Raw genomic sequence first — 26,769 nt, 5'->3', positions numbered from 1 at the left:
AGAGAAGAGTGTTCCTTACCTATCGTCATTCATCGTAACAAACTCTCTCTGTAATTCAATGCTTGTTTGTTTCACACGTAAATTTTCACCCCTCGACATCATTCTCTCGATACGAGTGTTTCGACTTAAATTCATACTTTTTCGAACAGCACGAGACAGGAACTGGGAAATGATATGAACTGACCAGTTGTCTGGCAGTGACTGAAGAACCTGCAGAAAATAATATTTCAGATTACAAATTAGTGTGTTATCTCTCTGGGTATTTAAACTGTACTTCAATAAAGATTTCTTTACAGGCAGAATGCCTGATAATTAACAACTTCTTCTTTGTAAAATTTCAATGCACGATGCATTTTTTCTTATTCAAAAGAAGTCTCTTTTTTTATTTGAATTTTTTAGCTATGAATGCTTAAAATCATTCAATTTACACATGCATTGATCACTTCAAGTGTCAAGCAGGACATTTCCTCTAATTTACATAATTCCTAGACAATCTGCACAGAATTTGACATCGTAATTAACCCTACCTTGACAGTGTCAAAGTCTGCTACATTATTATTCAACAGCTCTACAGCAGGTTTAATTAGTTTGTCTTTTTGTCTGTCAAAAGAAAGACAACTCTTAAAATGCCACACAGAAAATTAATTTTTACATTAAACTGGGTTGCTTCCCTTTCTCTAAAAAAAAACCATGAGAATAAATTGTACACAAAAACATCATTTTAAATACTTATTTGATGCCAAATAATGTGCCAGCAGCAGTTTAAATGAACTTCTCAGATCAGATATCTAAAAGAATGACCAATCCTCTCCTCTCTACACAGACTTGTGACTTGGAAATAAGATTATTTTGTTTCTCGACAATGTATACATTCAACATACTCATAAGATGGATCCAAGTAAACATTAAGTAGAGCATGAAACAGTCGCTTCCGAACCATTGGATCCTTGCCACTTGAGTTCACCATGCAGTAGTTTTCAGCAGCACCGAAATCTTTGAGTTTGTGAACAAGAATCCTTAGCGCCTTGTCATGCTCCTCCAGCTGTGGATAGGTCAAAAATCAGTAAACCAAATAATTACTTAAATCAATTTTTATTTGAGAGAACTTTATTTTTGCGTAATTATGCGAGACAATGTGCTCAGAAAAATATCATTCTAGAGTATTTTAGCTTTCCAAAAGAGTATAGAGTAACCACAATTCGTGAAATATTTGTCTTGATAATAAGGAGTAAATGTCTATCACACAAAAAATTAGTGATCTACGGTAACTGGGAGACCATTTAACCAAATACAATATTTTATCAACATCAGAAATCAGAAGAAAATAAATAGGGATAGAAATATTCTGAGTAAATCAAGTGAGCACTAAATTGGAATACCTTGCCATAGAGAATAGCACATTCAGCATGCATATCAGTTTCTTTTGCTTTCCCTAGAATTAGCTGCACTCGATAAAGACTGGACATCTGTAACATGTGTCTAAGTTTGGATCTACAAGACAAATCAAAGTATAGTACAATGTATTTGTACTTTACATACTTAAACCAAAAAAAAAAAAAAACAAATATAATTTTTTACTGATAGAGAAGGGAACCTTTAGTTTCAGACCAGGTAACTTTAAATAACGTGAAACTCAGAGTTATCCAGCTTTTTACCTGGCTATATCTATCTGTTCCTTTTTGGCATTAGGGTCCTTCATTAATTGTAACACAGAATCTAAGTATAAAACAGCTAGGTGGGTGTGGTATTTTTCTTTCTAGATAAAAGAGAGTCTTGGACTAATATAAACTTCTATCACAACCACAGGCAATTCAATTTATACTTTTTAATCATAACACTGGCAAAAAGTATAACATCAATTTAACATTACTTTATGATACTGTTTTCTTTCTAATTTTACTTTCAAATTGTTTCTGATAGATGAAATATTCATTATTAAAGTCACCTCTAATTTTTTCTGGAATATGAGGTATTCTAAATATGATATCACAGCTTCAGGAAATCGGTGTAGATAATCAATTATGGTGTCAGGTCGCATCCTCTCAGAGGGGGGTTCACTAGAGGGGCGACTGGTAAAAATCTACAAAACAGCAATATATTGAAGTGTTAACCATAGCTTACATGATGAACATAATAAAGGTACATGTAATAGTACAGAATGCATTGAATACTGTAAACAAATTATTATACGCGTCATTTTTTATTCACGACTGACCGCTAGAGAACTAATCCGTGACGATTTATTTCCGCGAACGAGTGGTCACATTTTTTTTTATTTCCACGAGTATTTTTGAATCAAATTAAAATTTTATATCCGCCCATAAACTAGGTAAAATGGTAGCATGAGGTCTGCTTACGCATTATTCAAGACATTCTGTGCATTGCGTCCATTTAAAATCTTATATCCGCCCCTAAAGTGGGTAAAATGTTTACCATGAGTATACTTCATACACATTTTCATAACGCTCAAACGAAAATCGGGAACAAATCTAGGAGAATAAAATTGATTGAAAACTCTCAATTGTAAAAGTGCCTCATACTAATTGGGTAATCGACGCTTTCTAAGATCTACATAGCCAAGGGGCAATTATTATAAATGGTTGGGACAGAGCGGGACTGGGCCATAATTAGCCGTAATTAACCAGGCTATCTCTGACTTGTCTGTAACAATAAATGAACAATAATAACACAAGCTGAAATGATTATTGACATTTTAATCATTTTTAGACAAATAGTTTTAGATTTGCCATTCGTTTTTATTTTTTCTGAATGTTTGTAATTAAATTTCAACTGCTTCTTGTACACTAACAGTAAAGTTCTTCCGTGATTACTTGTTGAACAGTCAGGATCCGGTATTGAAAAAAGGGCAAATAACTCTAAATAAATCATGATATGGAAATGGTTCACCACGATAAATATCCGCGAGCAGAGGATACTCGCGGAACTCGCGGATATTTATCGCACGCATATAATACTTGGTTTACAGCAATAAGACACTAACCTGAACTCCTGCCTCTGGGTCTCTAGTTAGCACCCAATCTACATATTTCCACACTAACTCATGGTCACTTAAACTGGAAGAGTAAATTATCATGAACCACAATCACACACCAATTGATTTGGGAAAGAATCACTTATGAAGCTTGACGTAGTACTTACTTAGATAAATATTACTGATGTACTTACTTAAATAAATATTAGTGATGTAGTACTTACTTAGATAAATATTCTATAGCGAATGGGAGACCTGGGAATGATTCATCTTGAATTTCACCATTGACTAATCTTCAAAAACAGCAAAAATTTTCATCAATATAGATTCAATTGAATTTTGTTTTTAATCTAAATGTTTTAATAGAGTATCTAACATTTAGAGATACAGTCAAACCTTGTTATCTCAGCCTTAATGGGACTGAGAAAAACTTCAAGATATCAAAGAATTTGCCATATCAGGGTAAAATACATAAAGTGGTTGGGACTTCCAAATCACTTTGACACATCCAGTTTTATCCATGGTATTTGAGATGCATGTACCTTTATTCAAGATTACAATAAAGGTTAAATGTATACCCGGTAGTACTCATTTTTTGACAATTTATCACTAACCTTTGCCATATTCCTAATGCTTTATCATGGTCACTGTGTAGCCTATACAATAAACCTAAAGCATGATAACGTTCATATTTTCCCAGCCATTCTACGCAGTCATTTAAGTCACATCCTGAGTCATTGGATATTAAAGGAATTAAACCCTCTGAGTTCAACTCAGCATACAGTTTTAATAATGCCACATCTATTTCCTGAAAAGGAACAAGTTAGAAAAGGATTAATTATCATATTGAAAATGTACACAAAAACTTGATTTTAAATTTTAGTCTTCATCTTATTAAAAGTTCTACATGCAATAAACAATTTTCATTGGTAGAAAGTTTATATGTTTATACATGTCTTTAATAAATGCTTATTATGAGAAAACCAATCATATCCATGAATCTTTTCAGAGAGAGAGAGAGAGAGAGCTGGAAAAGGCTACCTGTTTAAACCCCATTGCTAGTTTTGTTCCTTTAATTTCCTCTAAGTATGAACACAAGAAGTCTTTATACTGTTTCACTAGATTTTGGTCTCCTTTACAGAGCTGATTAATGTCAGCTATTTCATGTAATGGCAGAGCAGACCGAGTAAAACTGCTGTTGGAAGGCAGAAACTTGGGATAAAGGCAGATAACCTGGAAAAACAATATAAACAAACTGCAGAGTTTTGAATTGTAAAAAATAATTAGCACACAATTTTAAAAGTAAATTTTGTTTTTTGTTTTAAACCTCATCTATTTGGCAGTCTTTGTCCATTTTTTACTGTTGTCTGCGTAGTACAATGCACCTTACCGGTAAATTATTAGTCACAGAACTTTTTCATTTTTATAAAAAAAAAAATTAGTTCTCACCTCTCTAACATCAGTCTCCCCACTTTTAAATAATTCTAATGCCTCCTCAAAGTTCTGCTGAGAAAATTCTATAAAAGCTGCCTGTTGCTGAAATCTCTTGTAAATCTGAAAAAAAATATATCTTGAATGTGAGCAAAGAGATTATGATGTACAGACTCTCATACTTAGTATTGCACAGTATTTCTTGACCATGTAAAATAAGAATAACTGGTAAAATTGAATTAATCGTTTTCCTATGATAGCCATTGTTGGCTGCTTATGATTTTATTCTGTAATTTGTGGTAATTTTATAAAAAGAGTTTGATGTCCTTTTCTTCAAAAAGTATGCTTAAAAAAAGGACTGATTTTAGATCATTGATATCTAAGCTTTTCAGTATGAATGAATCATGTATTTTCCTGCATTTAACAGAATTCTGAATTATCATTTTAGCTAATCCAGTCTGAAGAGTAATAATAATACAATGTACACCTGGAGAAAAATCCTGTTTTCTTCTGAAGGCTTCTCCAACAGAATTTGTTAATTTTCACTTCTGCATGAATGAAAATGGTTCATTATGTCTTATGATATTGTCACCATAAATAACTTGACAGGATAATAATTCTGGAATTGAGTTGATCAAATATTTATTAAAGATCAAGGTTTTGATTCAAAAGAGAAGAGAATAATAATATATTTAATGGATGAATTATTTGCTGAGCATTCGTTTTATTTGCATTTGAATAGAAGCTGGACTGTGTTCAAATGGAAAAGCTGACAATAGTTATTTACAAGATGTGTTACATTTCGGTTATGAAACAGAGTTACTCCCCTTTGAATCGTGTTATAGGAGAGGAAAAAAAATAACAAGCAAACCCTTTTAAATCTAACAAATCTCAAAAATATATATTATAATGATTGTATAAAAAATTAGACATAATCAACTCCATAACTAATGTCATACAATTATTCGTGAAAATAATGGAAATGTTTGGAAGAAGCACTTCTAAATCTTGTATATTGAATAAAAAGTGAACAATTACAAAATCACTGTTCAACTTGTGTAATGATTTGTACTGTAAATTCACCACTAATGTCATATACATTAGTGATAGTGAATGATAAATTTTGACACCCTAATAAGGGCTACCTCTATGTTAAAGGACATAATATAAAAGCTAATTGAACTTCTTATCTTTTGATGAAAAAGTTTGTTACCATATGGGTTCTAGGACATTTAAAATCTATTTTTACATTTAAAGTGACAATACGGCGCATCTCTTCAAAAACAGACTTGTTCAAATTTTCCTATAGGATTTGGAATTTTTTTGATACTCATAAATGTATACACTTTCAGAAAATTACAAATTTCATAAGTAAATAATTCTGATTATTTCATTAAAATTAATAATTATTTATGGTCCATAAATATATACATCGCAACGTGTTCGAGGTTCCACATTGCATGCTATCGAGCATGTGTATAGTTTTCATACACAAAACAGCATGGTAAGAGAGGGAAGCCCGGTACGCCTGCTACATTGACAAAGTCGTCCAAAACGAAAAACAAAACCAAAAATAGGGCTTGAAATTAAAAGCAACTTTGCTGACAAAAATTTAGTTGGGAGATTAATATATAATCATTGAATGAAGAAGAAACGGGATCTCAGCGACATCCATGTGGGGCTCGCGAAGGTTCTACCCTACAGGTTTGTTGATACATGCTATCATTTCTCGTATATCCATGGCTTTCAAAGAAAAAAAATCAGTGTAAACTCAACGTTAAAGTGCACTTATGACGTATAAAATTTATTGCCATTTGAAGTGCAAATTGTATTGGAACTACAGAAAGGTATTATGTTTGACATTTTGCCGCGATGACGATATGAAATACACAAAACGTTTTGTACTTAATCATGTTAAATTCGTCTGAATGCAGACTAATATGTTAAGTATTATTAATTTAACATTAAGATATTTTGATTCTCAGATTTGATTTTACTTAATATTCCATTATAATTGTAAACCCTACATTGTATGCACGTGCCAAAATTCACGTGGTACAAATAAAAGATCTAAGTTGTACGACCCTTGATTTTCCGGCAGATTCTAATTACGTTAATTTTGTATGAGGAGGGAATATTTATTTTCTCAAATGCTTAATTCAACTTTTTACCGTATTCCTGAATGATATATTGGGTAAATTTGAATGAAAAAATCACACGATTTGCAGCCGTATTGCCGCTTTAATACAATCAAAATTCAACTGAAAGAAATATTGAAACATATAGCAATATAACTCTTCTGAGAGGAAGATATGAAAAATCTTTTGTGTACATGTATTTTTAATATGCATGTTAAAGTTGGCATTTTCAGAGAAAAAAATTACAAACAAACAAAAAAATTTCCAACATACCGTATAAGTAGAAATTTTTAGCGAGGATTTAATTTTGGCATTATTAGCAAGGGTGCTGACATTGCTAAAATTGAATATCGCTAAAAATTAATTGCGTATTATTTGTAATAGCTTCTTTAGTTAGCATTTTAAAATCGCTAAAATAAAATACCAGTTCTTAGGTAGAAATCGCTAAATTTGCGTCTTGCCAAAATTTCCACTTATACGGTATATTATGAGAAGTTTTATCTATATACTGTCAGAATTAGCACATTTTTAATAAACATACATGCTATATCATGTAACTAAGTCTCCCTGCCTAAAGATGGATCTATCAAACGATGATTGGAACCTTGGCCTTTATAGATTTCTTACTGCTCTAAAAGTAAAACTGACCAGTGTTTTGTCCATGCATAGGAAGAAATTAATATTGCACTATATTTAGTCTCTAACAAAATGGTATGCACTGTTCATTACTACTTGTATGTGTTAGTTACCTTGTTTATTTTGTCTCTACTAAGTCCACTTTTATTGGCGTTTCTGGCCAAATCCAGGGCTTCTGTCACTCTCTTGTCCAACAGTAGTGCTTGTACCTACAAAATCAAATTGAAATCAACTCATTATCTCTTAGAAGCAACTGTGTCTGGGGTCTCTGGGTGAATTTAAATTATGGCATACGTGTTTTCAAGTGAGAAGACCAAAAATACTGTCACTTTTTATTAGTAAATTATGGCATACGTTTCATTCTCGTATAAAATAATTCCTTAAGATTATATAGAGAAATGACCACAAAAAATAATGCAAAACAAAATTAACATAGTACACAATACCTGTTTTTCCCATGCCACTGGAACCAGAGAATATATTTCACGGACTGATGAAATGAAGACTTTTCCATCAAAGTTTTCCAAGTAAACCCCGCCTTGGAATGGTATAGTTTGTTTCTGTTGTTGATCAAGAATGCTGGAAATAAAGGTAAGAACTTTCACAATTACTCTCTGGGTTGACAAAATATGTTGTCTCTTTTGTTTACAGAACAACTTGACACCAGGGCATGTTCATATGTTAACTACTAACAACTAATAACGAGTGTTTTTCTTTACAAAGGGGAGTAACAAGAAAAGAGTTTGTTGTTTAAGTTTAAAAAAGTAATGCCTTTCTCTTTAGATAAAACAATAACTTAAGGTTGATAGAAGAAATTGCCTGTCTATGTAATGTGGTCACTTTAATTAAGCCCCAGTATATTACCTATGAACTGTAATGAATTCATCATTCATGGCGATGATATAAGGGTGGAGGTAACTGACACTGACGATGTTGTCAGACCACTGGAGTGGAGGCCTCTGGGAAATCCCATCAGACGTCACAAACATCCCTAAAGCGCTGGGCCCGCCCAACAAAAACTCCTCCTGGAAAACAAAGGGTTTCAGGTTTGTAGTACACCAGGGTATGATATGCACTTTATGTTTAATTAGTTTTTTTTATTGTTTCAATGAATTAATGTACTTCACATGATTTTTTCTAACAATACATCAAAGTACATGTTTTTCTTGATAATGAAAAATCAGAGAAAGTAGCAGCTACCAATCAATGGGTTATCATACATTTTGAGAAAACAATTACTTTTGCCTTTCAATTTGCCAAAAAAAAATCACTTCATTTGATATAAGACAAAAATTCTGAAAGTAATGTGAAGGAAAGATGATTTAAAGTAAGAACTGCAATAATATTTCTCAAACAATTATTCTGGCCAGATTCCAAACCTTTCCAACTCTTTTGATGATTGGCCTGCAGTTTTCACTGTCGTAAGGGAACAAACTCTGTTCATATCCTGTGTCCGTGTTGATCATACTGTACTGTGATGACATGGCCACACACACAAAGGGGCTATCTATACTCTGTCAGTAGACCAAAAAAATATCAAACAAATAAGCAATGCTCTTACTCTATTAAGAAGAAATGCATATGTGTTAAAATTACAGCGTTAGCATTAACATTTACCATACTCAAAATATGGGAATTCTCTACTTTTAAATGTACATATTTAAAGCAAAAGCAATGTTATCTCCTTGAATTAAAAAGCATTTCTGACCCTTTAGAAACAGGTATGGAAAGTAAGCTGATATTCATATAATCTAGAATGCTGGTCCAAGTATTTTGCAATTCATAACCAAATAACCAAATTGTGAAAAGTGTGCATGAAATTGGGATGTCTTTGAAACATACCAATATATGTCTGATTCTTATTCGAAACGAATTTATTAACACCTTTGTAGTGACTTAAACATGCAGAGTGATCCTGGCTGACTTTGAGACAATCTGTATCTTACCAGGTCCACGGCAGGTTCTGACAAAGACACGTCCCTGAGGTGGATAAATCGGTCCTCCGTCACCGTATAAAACTGAAGCTGTTTTTTACGCAGAGCCACACAAATCTGAAATGCAAATGATTATCAAACTAAATGTACATGTATTTGAAAACAACAAAAGTACTTTAGATAGCCTTATTATAAGTAGAACAATAATAATACACTCAGTCTTAGAGCTAAAATATTAATAATAAAAATTATGTTAACATCTTTACTAACAATAAAGGAGATTCTATGCAAAATTTGTTCTATTTGCACAGTATATTTTAAATTGGAAACTTTTTGCTCGCAAAGATGCATTAATGACAGAAATGATACAAAAATATAAACACATTGTCAATGTTACTGGAAGAAAGAGAATGACTAGACTTCCTCATAGTCCCTACCTCCACACTGAATGGACTACTGTTGTGTGGGTTCTCATTAAAACAAAAGCAGTTAACTCCCTTGATCTTGGCTCCTCCCATCACTGGCTGTCAATTACCAAAATAAACTTCACTCATTACAACATTGCTTTTCATATCAAATAAGCTTGCAAAAGGTACTTGTATACAATAAATATTACAAAAAAAAGTTTTTTAAAAAATGAAGTCTTTCTTTTTGCAAATTTTGAATTTACATGTTCAATATATTAATGAATGGCTACAATTATTTGACAAGAAGACACAACTGTAGCTGTTCCTTCAAGCTGAGGCTTACCTCCAGGTCTAACATGTTCAGCATGGATATTGTATTGTCACATAGCACCATGATTCGGTTCAAGGCAGAAGCAGATTTAATTTGAATTATTGGTTTTTTCTAAAAAAAAAAAAAAAAAAAAAGGTTTAATTATACATCAGAAAGATTATACATCAGAATGTTCTTTCCCTTTATAAATTATGAAATATATCAACTTCCATGAAGTACATCTTAAAAATTATACAGGTTTTTCACATTTAATTTATAAAGTTGCTTATCATTGCTATTGAAAAAAATGACAGTGAAATAAAAAGATCTACCACAATGTATTTTAAACATTAACCCTAGTTTATTTTTATCTTAACTTGACTTCTTCTTTTTTTTTTAACACTTATTAAAGCTAACTGTTCAGATTATCTCATGTATCTGTGGACATTGAAGGGTTTTGTTTTTTTTTGTATACTTACAAGAGCAAGATATTTGTGTCCTATTTTATCACAGTGAAAGGTGACTTTTCCTGATGTTTGATTTCTTTCTTCAATTGTGTAATGGACAACAAAGCTACAACACAAGACACATCATCCTATAAATTTCCAGTACAGTTGTATATCATTATAAACATTGAACCCGTAAATATCACTTATATGGGTGACAGAAAGAGAGAGAGGGACTCAAAAATAAAGTTTGTAATTTTTTTTAACATTTTTTATTGTCAATCTGCTGACTTTAAAGCTAATGAATTACAATTGGGACCATGCATAGTATGCAGATAGAGGAACACATGAATATACAAACCAATCACTTGTTCCAATGTACAGATTTTTACCGCAGACATCAATACAGTCCAACTGAAATTACATAGTAATACAAAACTGTCAATGAAACAATAGGAAACAGAATCTTAATTATATATTAATAAACTGTTCATAAAATTGAAAAGAATCCCTTAGATCTATTGATGTTAAGGATATTTTTTTAATTTTTCATAGATCATTATAGCACATGACAATACCATAAACATTCCTTCGAGGGTGATTTTCTTCATATTAAAAATGAACTTGTCCATTCCTATCTCTACCAAGTATGGTTGTTTCAGATTTTTAATATCTCAATTTCAGAAACAAGTGAAAATCAACACGGGGTTTTTATTATAAAAATAAAGGCCTATATTAAAAAAATTAGAGAATCAAGTTCAAACACACTATGTGACACAGTAATTTCTAGCGACATACTAGGGCAGTCTACATGTTTATGCATGGTTCATCATAGCTATACGCGTTCACTGCAGACTATACTTATGTTGAAATCATGAATTTATGCAATGTATAATCATCAAGTGGAAGATTCCCACTAGTACTAGTCATTTAAATAACACAACCGCTGATCTTCATCAGCATCCTCAGCCTTACCTGAGTTCTAGCCTTTTCTGACATTAACTTGATCCGCTCAACGACCGGAACAAGTTCGAATGCTTTGATGCTCATTTTTGAGTTTAAGACTTGGACAAATTCTGTTAAAAATAATGATTTAGGGGAAATTATCATCCAACATCAGAATTCGTCTGGAAAACTGTATGGAGGCAGCCATTTTCCATTATGCGCCATCTGTCACTTCCGCTGAAAACCTCCCACCTCATAAAGGGCATTAACTATGTAACTGACCTCATTCGATAATCAAAAAAAAAAAAAAAAAGAAGGAAAAATAAAGAAAAAATGGGGAAAAAAGAAATATAAAAAAGAAAAAAAGGGAGTAAAATTATTTTTTGCATTTTTTTATTTATAAGAATGTAGTTCGTGTTTTCTTTCCTTTCTGTTTGTTTTCTAATTTTCATTTTAACATTCCCCCCCCTTTCCTTTTTCATATAGGTATTTTTCCATGTTTCACGACTCAAACTAAGATGTGTGAGATATCAATTATTTGGTGTTAACAAATAAACTGCTAAATTTAAGGACGGAATAAACTATTTCCCATGTTAAAATGTAGATGGATGTCTTTTCATCCAAAAAAAAATGTGTGTTTTAATCCCTGCAAGAATTAGATTTGATGCAAATTTGTTTGAAATTGGCCATATTTTTTCCTTTTTGGGGGAGAATTTCTCATTTTCCAACATCGGTCAATTAACTACCTTTCACTCCCTGATTCTAGGCACATTATTTAACTAATCTATATATTTTATTTATAAGTTGAAAATATGAAAAGTTTCTTTTAAAACACACACACACACCCTGACACACAAACACTGGACAGATTTCAGTTTCAAAAAAGCTGAAGTTTTTGGCTCAGGTGAGCTAAATTAAAGCATAAAAAGTGAAACTATGTCTGACTCAATAGAATGCATTCAATGAATTTATTAGTTATTTATTATTATTTTGTATACATTGTAAATTATTTATTATTATTTTGTATACATTGTAATAATTGGTCAAATTTCATAAAGAGTCGAAAATTCATTGTGCATTTTGGTCTTTTTGTGGCAATTTCTTAACATTTTTTTTTCAGCAAAAGTTTGTCATACAATCTAAATTTATCATGTTATCTCGAATCATACTCGTACAATATCATGTAAATATTATTATGCCTCATTATAATTATTCTATAAAAGGCATCATATGATTGGCTCAGAAAAGACCTTTTTGAAAGTAAATTACCTTCTAGAAATGGCTGCAGCTGGATTTAAGTTTTGAAATGGAGAACCAAATTATAGGCAGTGGAACATTATTTTGAAGAATTTTGTACTAGAACAAATATTGTTATATATCATTGATGATACATTTAACCAATTATATAAACATATAATTATTCTGCATTCTAGAAGCATTTTCTATCATTTGGTAATTGGTTTCATTAAAGCAAACACGTTTCTGGAAAAAATTTTAGTTTATTTCTCCAAATGTATATCAACAATGTGAAAACAATTTGACACAGTGTACATGTCTAGCACTTGTAAATAAGCACTTAATATGAATAATATTCATTTGTCTCATCAAAATAACAAAATTCCATGATTAAATAACAAAATATAATTTCATGGAATCACGAGAAAAAATCTCTCATTTCCTATCCAATAATCACATTGCCAAATTCGTAAGTTATACTGAAACACCTGACAGTGTTTTAAAGTCAAAATTGAGGTTATTGTGGTGAGACCATTTTAAAATTGTGAAAACAGAAATTTACAGAGGAATAATCTTTGAAGAGAAATGCATTAAAATGCATATTATTTAAATTTTCCTTCGAAAGTAAGAACATGACTGCAATCTGAAGAATTCAGAATTCAGCATCAAACGAAAAATATCTATAAAGTTATTCCTTGATGAAATTTCTGATTTCATAATGATGCATATACATGTATAATAACGCCATTCCTCATTATGCATGTATCAACATAAAAAATACAAAAAAAGCTTCCTTTTTTGAAAGAGACATAGACTCTTCACCCCAAATATCAGACTTTATCTGATTTTACATCATACAAGTGGACACAAATCTCAAACTCTCCCATTCTCATAAAATGGACTCATGATAGCAAATGGAAACAATATAAAACTTTCACACACAACAATATTGTTACAATATTCAAAGAGCCTGTCTCCTACACTTATTATTTTTTCTTGATTCTGAGATGGAAGCGAAGACTTTTTTTTTACTTCAAGTGAAGGCTTGCATTCTCTGACATCCCCCCCCTCTCTCTCTCTCTCTCTCAGTGTACAATAGGCAATGTATTAAGTAATGTCATCAAGAATTACTACTCTTTTTGATTAGAGATACAATGATTAAGATACAGTGATCAAATTCGTATTTACTATTTGCTATTTTGCTATACTACAAATAGCATGACAATTCTAAAAATGAATATACCTTAAGTTGCTAATTAACATTTTGAAATTCTACATAGCCTGTTGGGAAAAAATGGCACAATCGACAACAAATAAGGGTTTTATAAGGCAACAAATCCATATATAATTTAACATTATCTTTTAATTCTGAGAAATCATAAAGAATAAATACACATTAAATCAAGAAAATCTTCAAAACAGTTTTCAATGTCATATGGCTTTTAAAAGAAGAGTATCTACAACATTTTTTTAAAAAATGAATTTATATTACTGTGGAAAGAACAAAAAAATGCTATGGAAGACAATGGGAAAATGACCATGCTGATATATCCTAATGCCCAGTGAATTCAGAATTTAAACACTATGTTTAATGAAATACTGATGCACCCTTATAGGCCTAAATTCAAAGTTTTTCAAATGTAGGTCAAATTACTAGGATAAGATCAAGATTTCAAAATTCTAAAGGGGTGGTTTTGTAACAAGAATATAAAATATGAGAGCCCTGGAGGCAACTGTTCAAAATTTATGACCAAGGTTATAGTTTTTTAGAAGTACTACCATCAGTAAGTCAAACTCCAAGGTCAAAGCTTTAAAGTCAAAACTTTTGGTAACCAGAGAAATGTCTGGATACATGCAATGCACATAAAAGCCTTAGCTCCAATTGTTTGAAAGTTATGACAAAGATTAAAATTTAGTAAACTTTTGCAAAAGTAAGTCAAAATCCAGGATAAAATGGTCAAATATGTTGGAAACTCAAAAAAAGGACTTGTCACAAGAAATTTACATGTGAAATATGAAAGCCCTAGCACCAAAAGTTTAAAAGTTATGGGCAAGGTATTAAGATTTTGTTGGCAAATAGACTGACCCAAAACTAAATTTCCCTGCATCTTTGAATAAAGGCATATAAAAAGCATTACAATCAAACTTAATGCAGGCATTGTGATCCAACATATTCATATTAATTTACAGAAAATGAAGGGTCACTTTAACAACTGAACATGCTTCTTAAAAAATGAACATGAATTTGATACACCTGAGCATAAACTCTGTATAAAAAAGGCATGCATTTTTGATAATCAGTTTTCAAACTAAAAGCACCCCCCCCCCCCAAAAAAAAAAAAGAAAGGGAAAAAAGAAAGAGGAAAAAGCACAAACAAAAGCATGATTTATAACTCATTTCACTTTCAACCTTGACATAGACATCTTATTATAATCAGATCACATAAGTCTTAACAACTACCTTTAAATTTTCAAATGCATATATGCAGAAAAAAACATGTATATAAATGTACATGCTCCTGACTTAGCCATACTTTTATGGCAAATGTTTTCCCTAGAGGTAGCTGAAATATAATACTGGCCCAAGACCAGATCTCTCACTGATGACATACTGACAACATGGTACAGAAACAGATCAGACTAATTCTTCCATACAAACACATCTGATCCACTCAGTATTTATTGCAAGTATAGGTCTTGGACTGAGCAATCAATGAACAAAAAGCCTAATATAGCCCATCATTATTCTTTTCGGACCTCTTCCATTTTTTCCAAAAGTTGGTCAGCAGCCTCAGCATTCTTCACGCGAACCAACATGGCAACAGGCTTATTATCTTCATCCTTGGGATTAATTTTGGGATTAGGAACACAAAAAATGTATACATTGTTTGTCCCTTGCCTTTTCAGTGGAATTGATGGTGAAAGCATGATATTCAACAGAATGTTACCTGAAATTGGAAAATTATTATTAGATATTTCTATATTAATGGAAAATTATCATTAAATTTCTCTAAATTAATGTCACATAGCAGGTTAGGTGATTTCCCTTAATTTAATTTCAGCATACCTAAATTAGTGTCTGCTCTTACAACAAGCTGGGCTTTGTCATCAGCTTTCTTCAGGTGCAGAAAACCAACTCCTTTTTCATTCCACTTGCCATCTCTTTGGTAAAATAACTTGCATCTGAAATAAATTTTAACTATAAGTGAACAGAATATACAAGTAGATTATAATTAATTCTACTAAGGATATTGTAAAAATCAAAGAGATGCCAATAGCCATTATTCTTGAACAAATCAAAAAAGTCATTGACAAATTATCCAAGACTTCATGACTATTGGGGTATATTTTCCAACAATTACTCCAAAGTGGGAATTATTTCTTCAGTTAATTTAAAAATATCCTTAAAATTATGCGGCTTTTTCAGAAAAGCATAAAGTCAAGATATAGACCCCCCTTCTGTAAGAACTTACTTAACAGAGTATAATGACCCTATTCCTTAAGAACTTACTTCACAGAATATAGAGACCCCTCTTCTCTAAGAACTTACTTAACAGAGTATAGAGACCCTCTTTTGTAAGAACTTATTTTACAGAGTATAGAGACCCCTCTTCTGTAAGAACTTACTTAACAGAGTATAGAGACCCTCTAATGAAAGAACTTACTTAACAGAATATTGAGACCCCTCTAATTATAGAACTTACTTAACAGAGTATAGAGACCCACTTCTCTAAGAACTTACTTAACAGAGTATAGAGACCCCTCTTCTCTAAGAACTTACTTAACTGAGAATAGAGACCCCTCTTCTCTAAGAACTTATTCAACAGAGAATAGAGACTCCTTCTTCTGTAAGAACTTACTTAACAGAGTATAGAGACCCCTCTTCTGTAAGAACTTACTTAACAGAGTATAGAGACCCCTCTTCTGTAAGAACTTACTTAACAGAGTACAGAGACCCCTCTTCTGCCACTTCCGTACTTTCTACTTTAGGTGGTTCATACTCTTCATCATCTGAAGAAGAAAAATCTATCACATTAGGCAGCTAGATAAAATATTACTTAACAGTCTTAAATATGGGTCAACATATAGATTTTAACATGCAAAATCTACTGAACATTTGTAAATCTTATTATCTGGCAGGATTAGTGAATTAAACCTTCAGTATAACTGACAGTGAGACCTGCCTTGTGTAGTGGATGCTCCAGTGGCATCTGTTGAAGTGGTTGGTTTACTAAAAAATCCTGGACCAAAGGAGGAGCTAGCTGTAGTAGTGGAAGGAGCGAATGAGAATCCCTTTCCAGCATCTGCTGTGGTACTGCTACTCCCAGACCCAAAACTGAAACCAGTTTTTGGAGCACTGTCTGTTCCACTATTTGTACCAAAAGAAAATCCAGATGAAACAGAACTAGATCCATTTCCAGTTCCAAACTTAAATCCAGATGCAGGTGATGTTTCACTTGTTCCACTTTTTCCAAAGGTAAATCCTGATGCTGGTTTCTCTTCACCTTTTCCAAATGAGAACCCTGATGTTGTGGACTTTGTGTCCCCTTTCCCAAACGTGAACCCAGAGGAAGTGGTGGTGTTAGTTGTGCCACTGCTTTCAAACTTGAAGCCACCAGTTGTAGCGTTGCTTTCACTTGTTCCAAACTTTATTCCTGTATTGGGAGAACTACTCTCACTTGTACCAGTGCCAAATTTAAATCCACCATTGCTTCCAAATTTGAAGTCTGATGCTCCTGAAGTATGTGTAAAAAATTAATTTTAAAAGTTTTTCTCCAAGAAAAAAAAATTCATTTGTGATACTTAAAATGTCTCTTTTTGAAATAAAAATGAAAGAAAAAGTGAGCAAGCTCACATACCCCACGCTCCCCCAAACCTCAAAGTGCTGAAAATCGCGGAAAAATTAAAGGAATCTGAATTTTCCGGTAATATGCACATCTACACATTGTGTCCTAAATATCTGCAAAGTTTGACAAAATTCTGTGCAGCGGTTTATGAGGAGTTGTGCTGACTAAATGTTCATCTCTATATTCAAGGTATGAACAAAAATCTAAGTTGTAAAGTGCCGAAATTCCCAGAAAAATAAAGGAATCAGAATTTCCTGGTAATATGCACATCTACACACTGTGTCCTGCTAGGGCTGGGATGATATATCGAGATATGGATATATCAAGATATCTCTGAGGACAATACGCATATCGATACATATGAAGAAATATCGAAATATCGCCCAAAAAATCTGATTTCTGTTTTTCTTTGTTTATTTAACATTTGGGGTTTAATATATAAAATAAATATTAAAGCTAAATATAAATATAGATATGAAATAAATAATAATTAACACCACTTACGTAAAATATTTTTGTTTTTCAACATGTAAAAAACTATTTTGAATAAATTATTCTTATTTGCAAAGAAATAATTTGTTTATTTCAATGCAAAAAAAGATTTTATAAGCAATTAAACATATCGTGATACATATCGTATCGTGGCTCAAATATCATGATACATATCGATATACAGTACTGTTAAACGAGAATATTTGGCCCACAGCTATTTTAAGCGCCTTTGGCGCAAGAGCCCTTGAACGCTAAAATTTATTGTGCGCTAACGAATTTCTAAATATTATATGTTACAGTGTGTGTTCAAAGCTTTCTAAAAAGTAAATGTAAATCTGAACGCCCAATTACGTAATACCGAGGTCGTTGGATTTTATATACACACTAGCACTGTACATGGTAGAATCTATCGAGGAAGTTCTGCCAAATTATATTTTAATAAAACTATTGTTACCACTGTAGTTATTACCCGTTACTTATCATTAGCACCTTCAAAGTTTGGCTTCTCAGCGTGTCAATCATCTATTGCCTCGAGGTAAACAATGCAATCAAGCATGGCGATTGCGCTTGCAGACAATGCCTGATTATGATGACCGTATGATTATCCAAGTAACTTTCTTTCGATGCATGTATTGTTTTAATGTGAATAAAATGCGTAAATACTCCATTTCTTTTATTTAAAATAAAATTAAAATAATTTTTAACTGTGTGCCACTTGTGTTTGCGCTAAAATTCTTATGCGCCAAATTTTCTCGTTTTACAGTAGAAAAAGTTGTATCATCCCAGCCCTATGTCCTGCAAAGTTTGACGAAATTTTGTGCAGCGGTTTAAAAGGAGTTGTGCTGACAAACTGTTCATCGCTATATTCAAATATGGCCAAAAATCTAAGTTGAAAAGTGTGGAAATTCCCGGAAAAAATAAAGGAATCGGAATTGCCTGGTAATATGCAAATCTACACATTGTGTCCAAAATATCTGCTAAGTTTGACGAAATTCTGTGCAGAGGTTTAAGAGGAGTTGCGCTGACAAACTGTTCATCTCCATATTCAAGGTATGGCCAAAAACCAAGTTGAAAAGTGCGGAAATTCCCGGAAAAAATAAAAGAATCAGAATTTCCTGGTAATATGCACATCTACACATTGTGTCCTAAATATTTGCAAATTCTGTGCAGCGGTTTATGAGGAGTTGCGCTGACAAAAAATAGGACTGACAGACTGACTGAGGGATGGGTCAAAAACATTATACCTTACACAACTTGTTGCGTGGGGTATAAAAATATATTTAGACACAGCAGTCTCTTTCTGGAAAGTGTGACATTAGTCTATTCAGCATAAATCAAGTTCATTTCAAATTGATGATGCAGCAGTACAATTTTCTATAGAATACCTGTTAGAAATTGCATGCTTATGGGTATACCTGTACTGTTTGTTTTGGGGGGTGAGGCCCCTCCCCCAGGTTTACTGGTCTGACAGGCCACACATTTACTGATGTCCGGTTTGTTCTGAATCATACACGTGTCACACGTCCAAGTTCCTGCTGCGGGCTTGAACAAGGCTGACAGACTTGGCTGGGAATCCTTGTTTGCTGGAGCTAAAAATGAGTAATTGTTATAAGCAAATTTCGATATAAAGAGTTTCATATAAAAGCATTGCAATGCAATGAGTAAAAGCCACATCGCAAAGTCAGTGAAAAGGTAATTTTCATTTGCTGAAAAATCTGTAATATCAAAGTTCTAGCCAAAATATCTTTAATTATCTGTCATAATACTGTTAACAGACTTTTTACATGGGATCAAGATTCAGCAACATCACAACTTCAATTCTATCTATAGATCGGAATTTAGAAACTTTAGCAAACTTCTTGTACATGTATTACCATTGTGTTTCTTTTATGCACTGGATTTTGCTGTGGCAAATTCCTGCAGAATTTCTAAGATCACATCATTAGTATACATAAATCCCCAGAGCTCCAGATAATTTTTTAACCCAAAGTGTATTTACTCCCTGATTTTAAAATCAATGCAGATTTTGATTTTCAGCAAAATGACTGAAGAGTATTTTGTTTATATATAAACGTTTTGACCTTTATTTTGATTTTGAGCTTGTAATCGAAGTATGTGTTTTTGAAGAGGGAAAAAACTATAAAGGTCGGTTCCTGCATTTATTCAAATAAATTTTGCAAATACCAACAAGACTTTTTGCTAAGATTGGGAAGCATTCTTTTTTGACAAGGAAGATTATACAGTAGGTTAAGGTACCATAGGGTCAGAGAACTTTTCCTTCATTTAAGATATCGTATCAAGAGTAAACTGAGAGAAAAGAATCTTCGTTAACATGGCAAGTTGAGAGACACGAAAAATTGGCTATGAACCCATAATAAAAAAAATTATGCCAAGTGCATAGTCTTTCTACATAGAAATTGATTTTAATCTAAATCTCTGATTCTTCCTTCCGAAATGGAGATCGTCATCGTCATTACTAGAATATTCCTGGTCACTAAAAGGCTTTTAAATCTGTACTTTGTTTAGAGAAAAAATCAAATGCTGAGTTAACCTCAATTCGTATCATAAAGCAGTCGTACCTATATTCTTCAACTTGTTGTACGCAGTACTTTCATGGTGTAATGCATATCTATGATTGCTAATGCGTAATTGTATGCTCTATTTTAATTTTCAATGCATATTTTGTAAAATTTAATGTGTATTTCTGCAAATACACACCTTATCTGTAGCTCTGATCCCACCTAGATAACAGATGTAACTATACTATTTGAACTCTCAATATATTTTTAAAGGAAAGAAGTATATTGAATTTTTCTTGTTCGATCACATACAATAGTGTAACTGAGGATAACAGTAGAACTAGACGTAACTGACCTCCACTGCTAGTCTGAGATGATGAGGCCCCTCCCCCAGGTTTACTGGTCTGACAGGCCACACATTTACTGACATCTGGTTTGTTCTGAATCATACACGTGTCACACGTCCAAGTTCCTGCCGCAGGCTTGAACAAAGCTGACAAGCTGGGCTGGGAATCCTTGTTTGCTGGAGCTAAAAATTAATAAACAGATAAATCAACTATAAAATCTCACATGGTTATCAACATTTCCCAGAGTTCTTGAAATCTTTTTTCGCTGTCAGTCATTTGGACTGACTGCCATGTGAAGTTTGTCAGTCCAGACAGATTTTTATCAGTCCAAAAAAAAATTCAATAAAAAGATGAAAACTTTATTTGAATTTTATTATCAATATATTGTGCACCCTGTGTCAATAAACACTGCAAACTTCATGCTGATTTGATCGTCAGTTTTCTTTGAATTATCTCAGGGGTCGATTTTCTTCATAGGTTTTTAATCTAGTTCGATTTTCTCACCTGGCTTACCGAAGCACAGTCAACAAACCTGAGGCCTGTTTAACAGAGCGAGCGCTTGCGAACATTTCTTTAGTTAAGGAATTTTGGCGAGCGCTCACGAACATCCACTTTAATGAACAGGCCTCTGTTTTATCAGTTTACCAATCACAGTTTGACACTTGCATTCATCGAAGAAGCCATTACAAGATGCAGGAAAGCATTTGAAAGATTACGATCGGACGGTTATAGGGAATTCGTACGAAATTTAGTCGGATTTTCACAAGTTCCTCTGTCAACACTTACCGGTCATTCCGACTGACAAAGAACGGAAAGTAATCAGTCCTTGGTTGTTTTTATCGGTCTTGCCGACAGGACCGAAGATTTCAAGAACTCTGATTTCCTAATATGCTTTTCAGGAAAAAAAACAAAACAAAAAATTTTTCACTCATAATCACATGAAAAGTAAACAAATTCAAAGTTGACAAGTTGGTAAGCACTAATCTCTCACAAATAATTGAATGCTCGTAGACATGAAAACCTTAATAAATAGAATCACAAACCTGAACTTTTCGCACCATTGTCTTTCACTGAACTTTTAGATATACTAGAGTTTGACTTGTCATTTTCGATGGTCTTGAGATGCTTCTCGTAATCTGTGAAGATTGGTGTCAGGATGCAGTACGGATTTTTCTCCACGTGCTGCTTTATCCAGGCGAGGACGCTCTCGTTCAGACTTCTCAGATTAGACATGTATTTACTGTTGTCCTCCTTCTCATTTTGATCCTTCTTCTCCTCTGGTTTTTCTGGGATTCCGTTCAGCTTTGTAGCATTGTCCTCCATAGGCTTTTCTGTTTTTCCATTAGTGAAAGACTTGACATTCATGTTAAATGGTGTACTCGTCTGTGTAGGCTTGAAGGCAAATCCACCAAAACCAGAAAATGCCGAGCTTCCACCAGTACCACCCTTGAATAGAAAAGCAAAGATACATTATATACACTATGCTCATCATTTGTTATTTAAGAAATAAAATATCATTTTTAGAGTTTCATTGGGATATGACATGAAGTTGGTCACATGATCAAATTCTATAATGCTATCAACTTCAATGAAATTCTAAAAAAAAAAAGGGTGTTAAAGAATACAAAAGTTTTAAGATTATCCCTTGGTGTGCTCTTTTGTTAAGAAGGGGGGTTAGTTTCCGCATTTGATAGGTAGAACAGTTACATTGCATCATCGACAAACTATCATAACTGATTCAGATTGTTGTGATGCACTCTTCAACTCGAAAATTACATAATTTATGTAGAGACATCAGTTTTTCTCTTTACCAAAATATAAACACAAGAAAATAGTGGGTGTAAGATGTTTCAGTTGAGAGAGGAGATATGGATCTTTAATAAATACACATGCATCTGATTAATGGAAAGCCAGCATTTTGATTAACACAAATTCTTTCCCTTATTATTACTTCAAAGAGCCCCCCCAACTTTTTAGAAAAAAGGTTTGTACAATCAAAAAATTCATTTATTTTAACAAAGACCATGACATTTCTTTTTTTTCAAGTATACGTACATAAAATAGATTTTGTAGATATGCATACTTGAGTTTAATAAAATAATCAAAAGCATCACTGGTTAGCATTATCTTCTTTCTATAACCATGATAACAAATAAATTTTATAAGCCAAAGCCATTGTTCATTTTAAATATGCACGTTTGTCTACATTAACAACATGTACAACTTCCATGCTGCTATTCATACTTTTTGTGCCTCTATCATAAGAGAATTACAATCTCCAAACTTGCATATAAGAACATCTCTAAATTTTAATCTGAATTTAATTTTTCCTGTAACAGGAAAGGAGAAAATGTATGGCTGGACCGGGAATCGAACCCGGGACCCCTTCATCTCTAGTCAGGTGCTCTACCAACTGAGTTATCCCGGCCGATATCCACGGCCCAAACCATTACAATCTCATTAAATGCTGGATAATGGTTCTGATTTACCTCATGTACAATTATTTCATGTATATTTGTTCTGATGACGACCGTCTCTGGTCGAAACCGGTCAACTAAATAAATTTACTGCTGTATTCTCACAAAGTGTTGTGATCTGTTTTATATCTTCTAGCTTGATTTAGAATAAAGAAATTTCAAGCCATCTAGAGCCACCTGTATATATTGTTCAAAACAAAAATTACCACAGATCCTCTACTCCTTTTAGCTGTCTTTATCTGTCTCTTTTCTAGTTCTGCTTTAGATGCCACAGAAAATGTTCCAGCCTGTAAGATAGAAACACATTATTGTTTACTTAATATCAATATTGACCTCATATTTGTACACTGTAGGATGGAAATTCCTCATTTTACAGAAAGTAGAGAACTGTTACATTTAACAAAAACGGTTCGAAAAGAGAGATTGTGGTAAGGGACATCGAATGGGAATCTTTTAATTAAAATGATATTCCAAAACCAAACAGGACTATTTCGGACCATTGAAAGGTAAATGAAGTATCAAGCATAAGAGTAAAATATATGGTTAATTATCCGATGCCATTTTTAAACCTGGGGAAGGCATAAAATACAAGAAAAAAACTGAAGTAGCGACAAAAAATTCTGCAGCATAAATCAAAGGTTTTTACAATGTTTGGACCTTTAGGTCTCTGCTTTATCTGTCCAAATTTTCTCAAGCAGAGAACTACAGTTCTTCAGCTAGCTACGAGTTAGATATAAATTTGACAGGTTGGGCACAGCCTACCAAATGGTACTTAATCCCCCGTTTGGTAGATAATCTACCATATCGGTAACGAATTTTACTAACCAAATGGGGGACAAAATTGGTTGTGTTTAATTCCATGGACTGGAGTGGAATTTCGCATAATTTTAAACCATGTGGAATAAGATATAGATATTTATCGGTGGTCTGGGTGAAAAAAATCAAAAATTCTATGTGCAATTTTTTGCGCACAGTCGTTCAAAAATTTGACAAAAAACGTAGCTTATGTAAACAAGTGCAATGTTTCTCCGTTTTTTACTTTAAAAGAAAATTCTCTCCTTCTCCAACGATGCTGCACCTGTCACTCATGTCTTTTACTTTCTTTTTCCATTATCCGGGCAACCAATCAATTAGTGCAAACCAATCAAAACGATGATCTTTTTTCAAGCCTAATGAAAAGTCGGATGTAACTACGGAGGCACATTTGTGTTAATTTTCAACTAGGAAATCGGAAGAAAGATAAGTTTTGCCTTCATTTCTTTTTATTTTGAAAACAATGGCTTTGTTCTTCATAGAAATAGTAAATGTAGTTGGAATTTGACATAATTATTGTTTTAAAACGATGTACTTGGAACAATAACAAGAATAATGGCAAACGTCATTTTGTACATCTTTTATTGAATATTATTTTTCGATTTTATTAAATTCACCAGTAATATGCATATTTAACCCCAAAAGGTCGCATGGAATCTGCAACTTCATCCTCAGTCTTCACGAAAACTCACTGGTCCGAAGACCGAGGCCAGTGAATTTTGAGGTCGGGTCAGTGAAAATCAAAATTCAAGAAGTCCGATGGGCTCGTTGATCATAAAAATCATACAGTCAAAATTTATTTCAACTGACTTACTTGTGTAAATTTCATTAATATATAAAATAAAACGAAGAAGCTCGTGTTGTTGAATCCTATTATTATAACCCTATTATAACATGGATGTATTACGTAACAACCGGAAGTAGCTAGTAATTATTAACTAGTACGTAAAATGTGCAAAGTTCCAACGAACAACTTACCGAAACGCGACAAAGGACGAAAAATGGCGGCATTTCAAAAGTTGAAGTATGTAAACATGTATAAATTTACAGTTATGAAAATGTATTTATTTTCTTTTTTTATGAAAGGGACCAGTAAAAATTTTGGTGGGCTAGTATATTTTGAAAGTTCACTGGTCCGACTGGCCAGTTAGTTTGAAAAGTTTTCGTGAAGACTGCATCCTAAAAGAAAAATGACAACAAATATTACGTACAACTCTGGAAAAAATAACTTTATAGCAGGAAGTGCCCACCATACCGGTAAGGCATGAGGAGCTCGTGTTCAACAGGATTTTATGGAGATAAACATTGACGAAGATCCAAAAAAGATTGAAAGTTAACTCATCAAGAGTTAAATCACTGTATAAAATTGGATTTTTATCCAAAAAGACACAATAAAGATTTTTTTTGGTCGTTTGATCAAGAAGTTCGACTGTTACAGACAACTATGGGTATTGTTTTTACGAAGTTACGGAGAAATTACACATAGAAATTCAACCGATTTTTGTTAATTGTGCGAGGAATATGTTCACTAAAATCCCCCAATGCCTAAATAAATGCGCTTTTGTTTTATTTTAATAAACATTTCAATAGAATAAAAAAGTCCCCCATTTGGTTAGTAAAATTTGCTACCGATATGGTAGATTATCTACCAAACGGGGGATAAAGTACCATTTGGTAGGCTGTGCCCAACCTGTTTGACTCATGAGTTAATATGAGTCAGTCTGGTTATGAGTTGATTAAATGGGTTCATCAGATAACTTGGATATAAGTGGGTCTATGTAATTGGTTCGATAAGACCTGGTTATAAGTAGGTCTGACTACAAGTTGACCAGAAACCTTACCTCTTCCACATCATCCTCCTGATCCCAATTCCTGTCTGTCAGTTCTCTCTCAGCAACACGTTTAGACATTTTGTAGATTAGAATATTTTCACCTACAAACACAAACATATTTTTTTGCTACTAATATTATTTCTCTAAGAAGATTAAAAATTAATTTCTTTGCAATCACACTAAACACTTCTAAAACATTGTAAAAATGCATTAGTGTCTTTTAAATGTACTTTCCACACAGAAATTTAAATCCAGACAAAAAACAATGCCTCGACTCTTATCTTTGATATCATTACGCATTGTACCTTTGTTTCTGCTGTATATGGAAAAACTTTTTAAGTTCAAATTAGGTTCTCTTGTTCTATTCTCTTTTTAGCACATGGAGGCTGACATTTTGAACTACTTTTTCTTTGGCGGATATAATCATCCGCCTCTGAAGAGAAACGTTGCAATATTTGGAAATTTCTCGACATGTAAATCTAGTTGAAACAGTGTTTTATTTTAAAAGTTTTCTTATTAATTAGAATGGCAGTGCTTATCTTTTATAATAAGGGAAACTATGGAAAAGGAAAAAAATAGTCCTCAAGTAACTCGTACTTTAAATGTTTCGTCAATTCAAAGAGTAATTTGTACAGAGGCCCATGGGTCATATCGCTTACCTGAGCAAATTGGCTAGAAAATTAGTCTTAAAAAGATTATATGTATGTGATTACATATACCCCTCACTAGTGAAAAGGGGCTATGATTTATTCACACTTGAATCTACAATGAGGATGCTTTCATATTTCTTTGACTAAGCATAGCTTTAAAATTTATAGAAGCTTTTTTCACTATAAATGTTTGATCTTCTATTGTGGTTGCGCCCTACCCGACAGGGGACATAACTTGAACAAATTTGAACATCCCTTACCTGAGGATGCTTCTGAATTTATATATCTCACGCCTGCTAATCGATCAATTGCACAAC

At 32.9% G+C, this 26,769-nt stretch overlaps 1 protein-coding gene across 1 annotated transcript; it reads right to left on the bottom strand.

Annotated features, from left to right (window-relative positions):
* On the bottom strand, positions 1 to 26,206 carry LOC134228566 (transforming growth factor-beta receptor-associated protein 1-like). The gene is made up of 30 exons (XM_062710226.1): positions 26,135 to 26,206; positions 25,812 to 25,928; positions 23,364 to 23,444; positions 21,724 to 22,126; positions 20,689 to 20,862; positions 19,230 to 19,403; positions 16,660 to 17,211; positions 16,414 to 16,486; positions 15,543 to 15,658; positions 15,287 to 15,423; positions 10,656 to 10,708; positions 10,328 to 10,421; positions 9,882 to 9,980; positions 9,569 to 9,655; positions 9,144 to 9,248; positions 8,577 to 8,711; positions 8,062 to 8,222; positions 7,644 to 7,776; positions 7,311 to 7,406; positions 4,442 to 4,546; positions 4,034 to 4,225; positions 3,607 to 3,800; positions 3,217 to 3,285; positions 3,002 to 3,074; positions 1,946 to 2,080; positions 1,656 to 1,756; positions 1,380 to 1,491; positions 882 to 1,042; positions 528 to 600; positions 1 to 210 (listed from the first exon to the last, which is right to left on the bottom strand). The coding sequence occupies exons 2-30, from the start codon at positions 25,917 to 25,919 to the stop codon at positions 16 to 18; spliced, it is 4,191 nt and encodes a 1,396-aa protein (XP_062566210.1). The 5' UTR covers positions 25,920 to 25,928; positions 26,135 to 26,206; the 3' UTR covers positions 1 to 15.
* Positions 26,207 to 26,769: the final 563 nt, after the last annotated feature.

This window comes from Saccostrea cucullata, unplaced genomic scaffold (genome assembly GCF_032062105.1).
Source record: "Saccostrea cucullata isolate Sc308-1 unplaced genomic scaffold, CSIRO_AGI_Scuc_v1 ctg426, whole genome shotgun sequence".
Taxonomy (NCBI): domain Eukaryota; kingdom Metazoa; phylum Mollusca; class Bivalvia; order Ostreida; family Ostreidae; genus Saccostrea; species Saccostrea cuccullata.
Note: the sequence above shows the minus strand (reverse complement) of the source record. Positions and strands in the feature narration are given on the sequence as shown.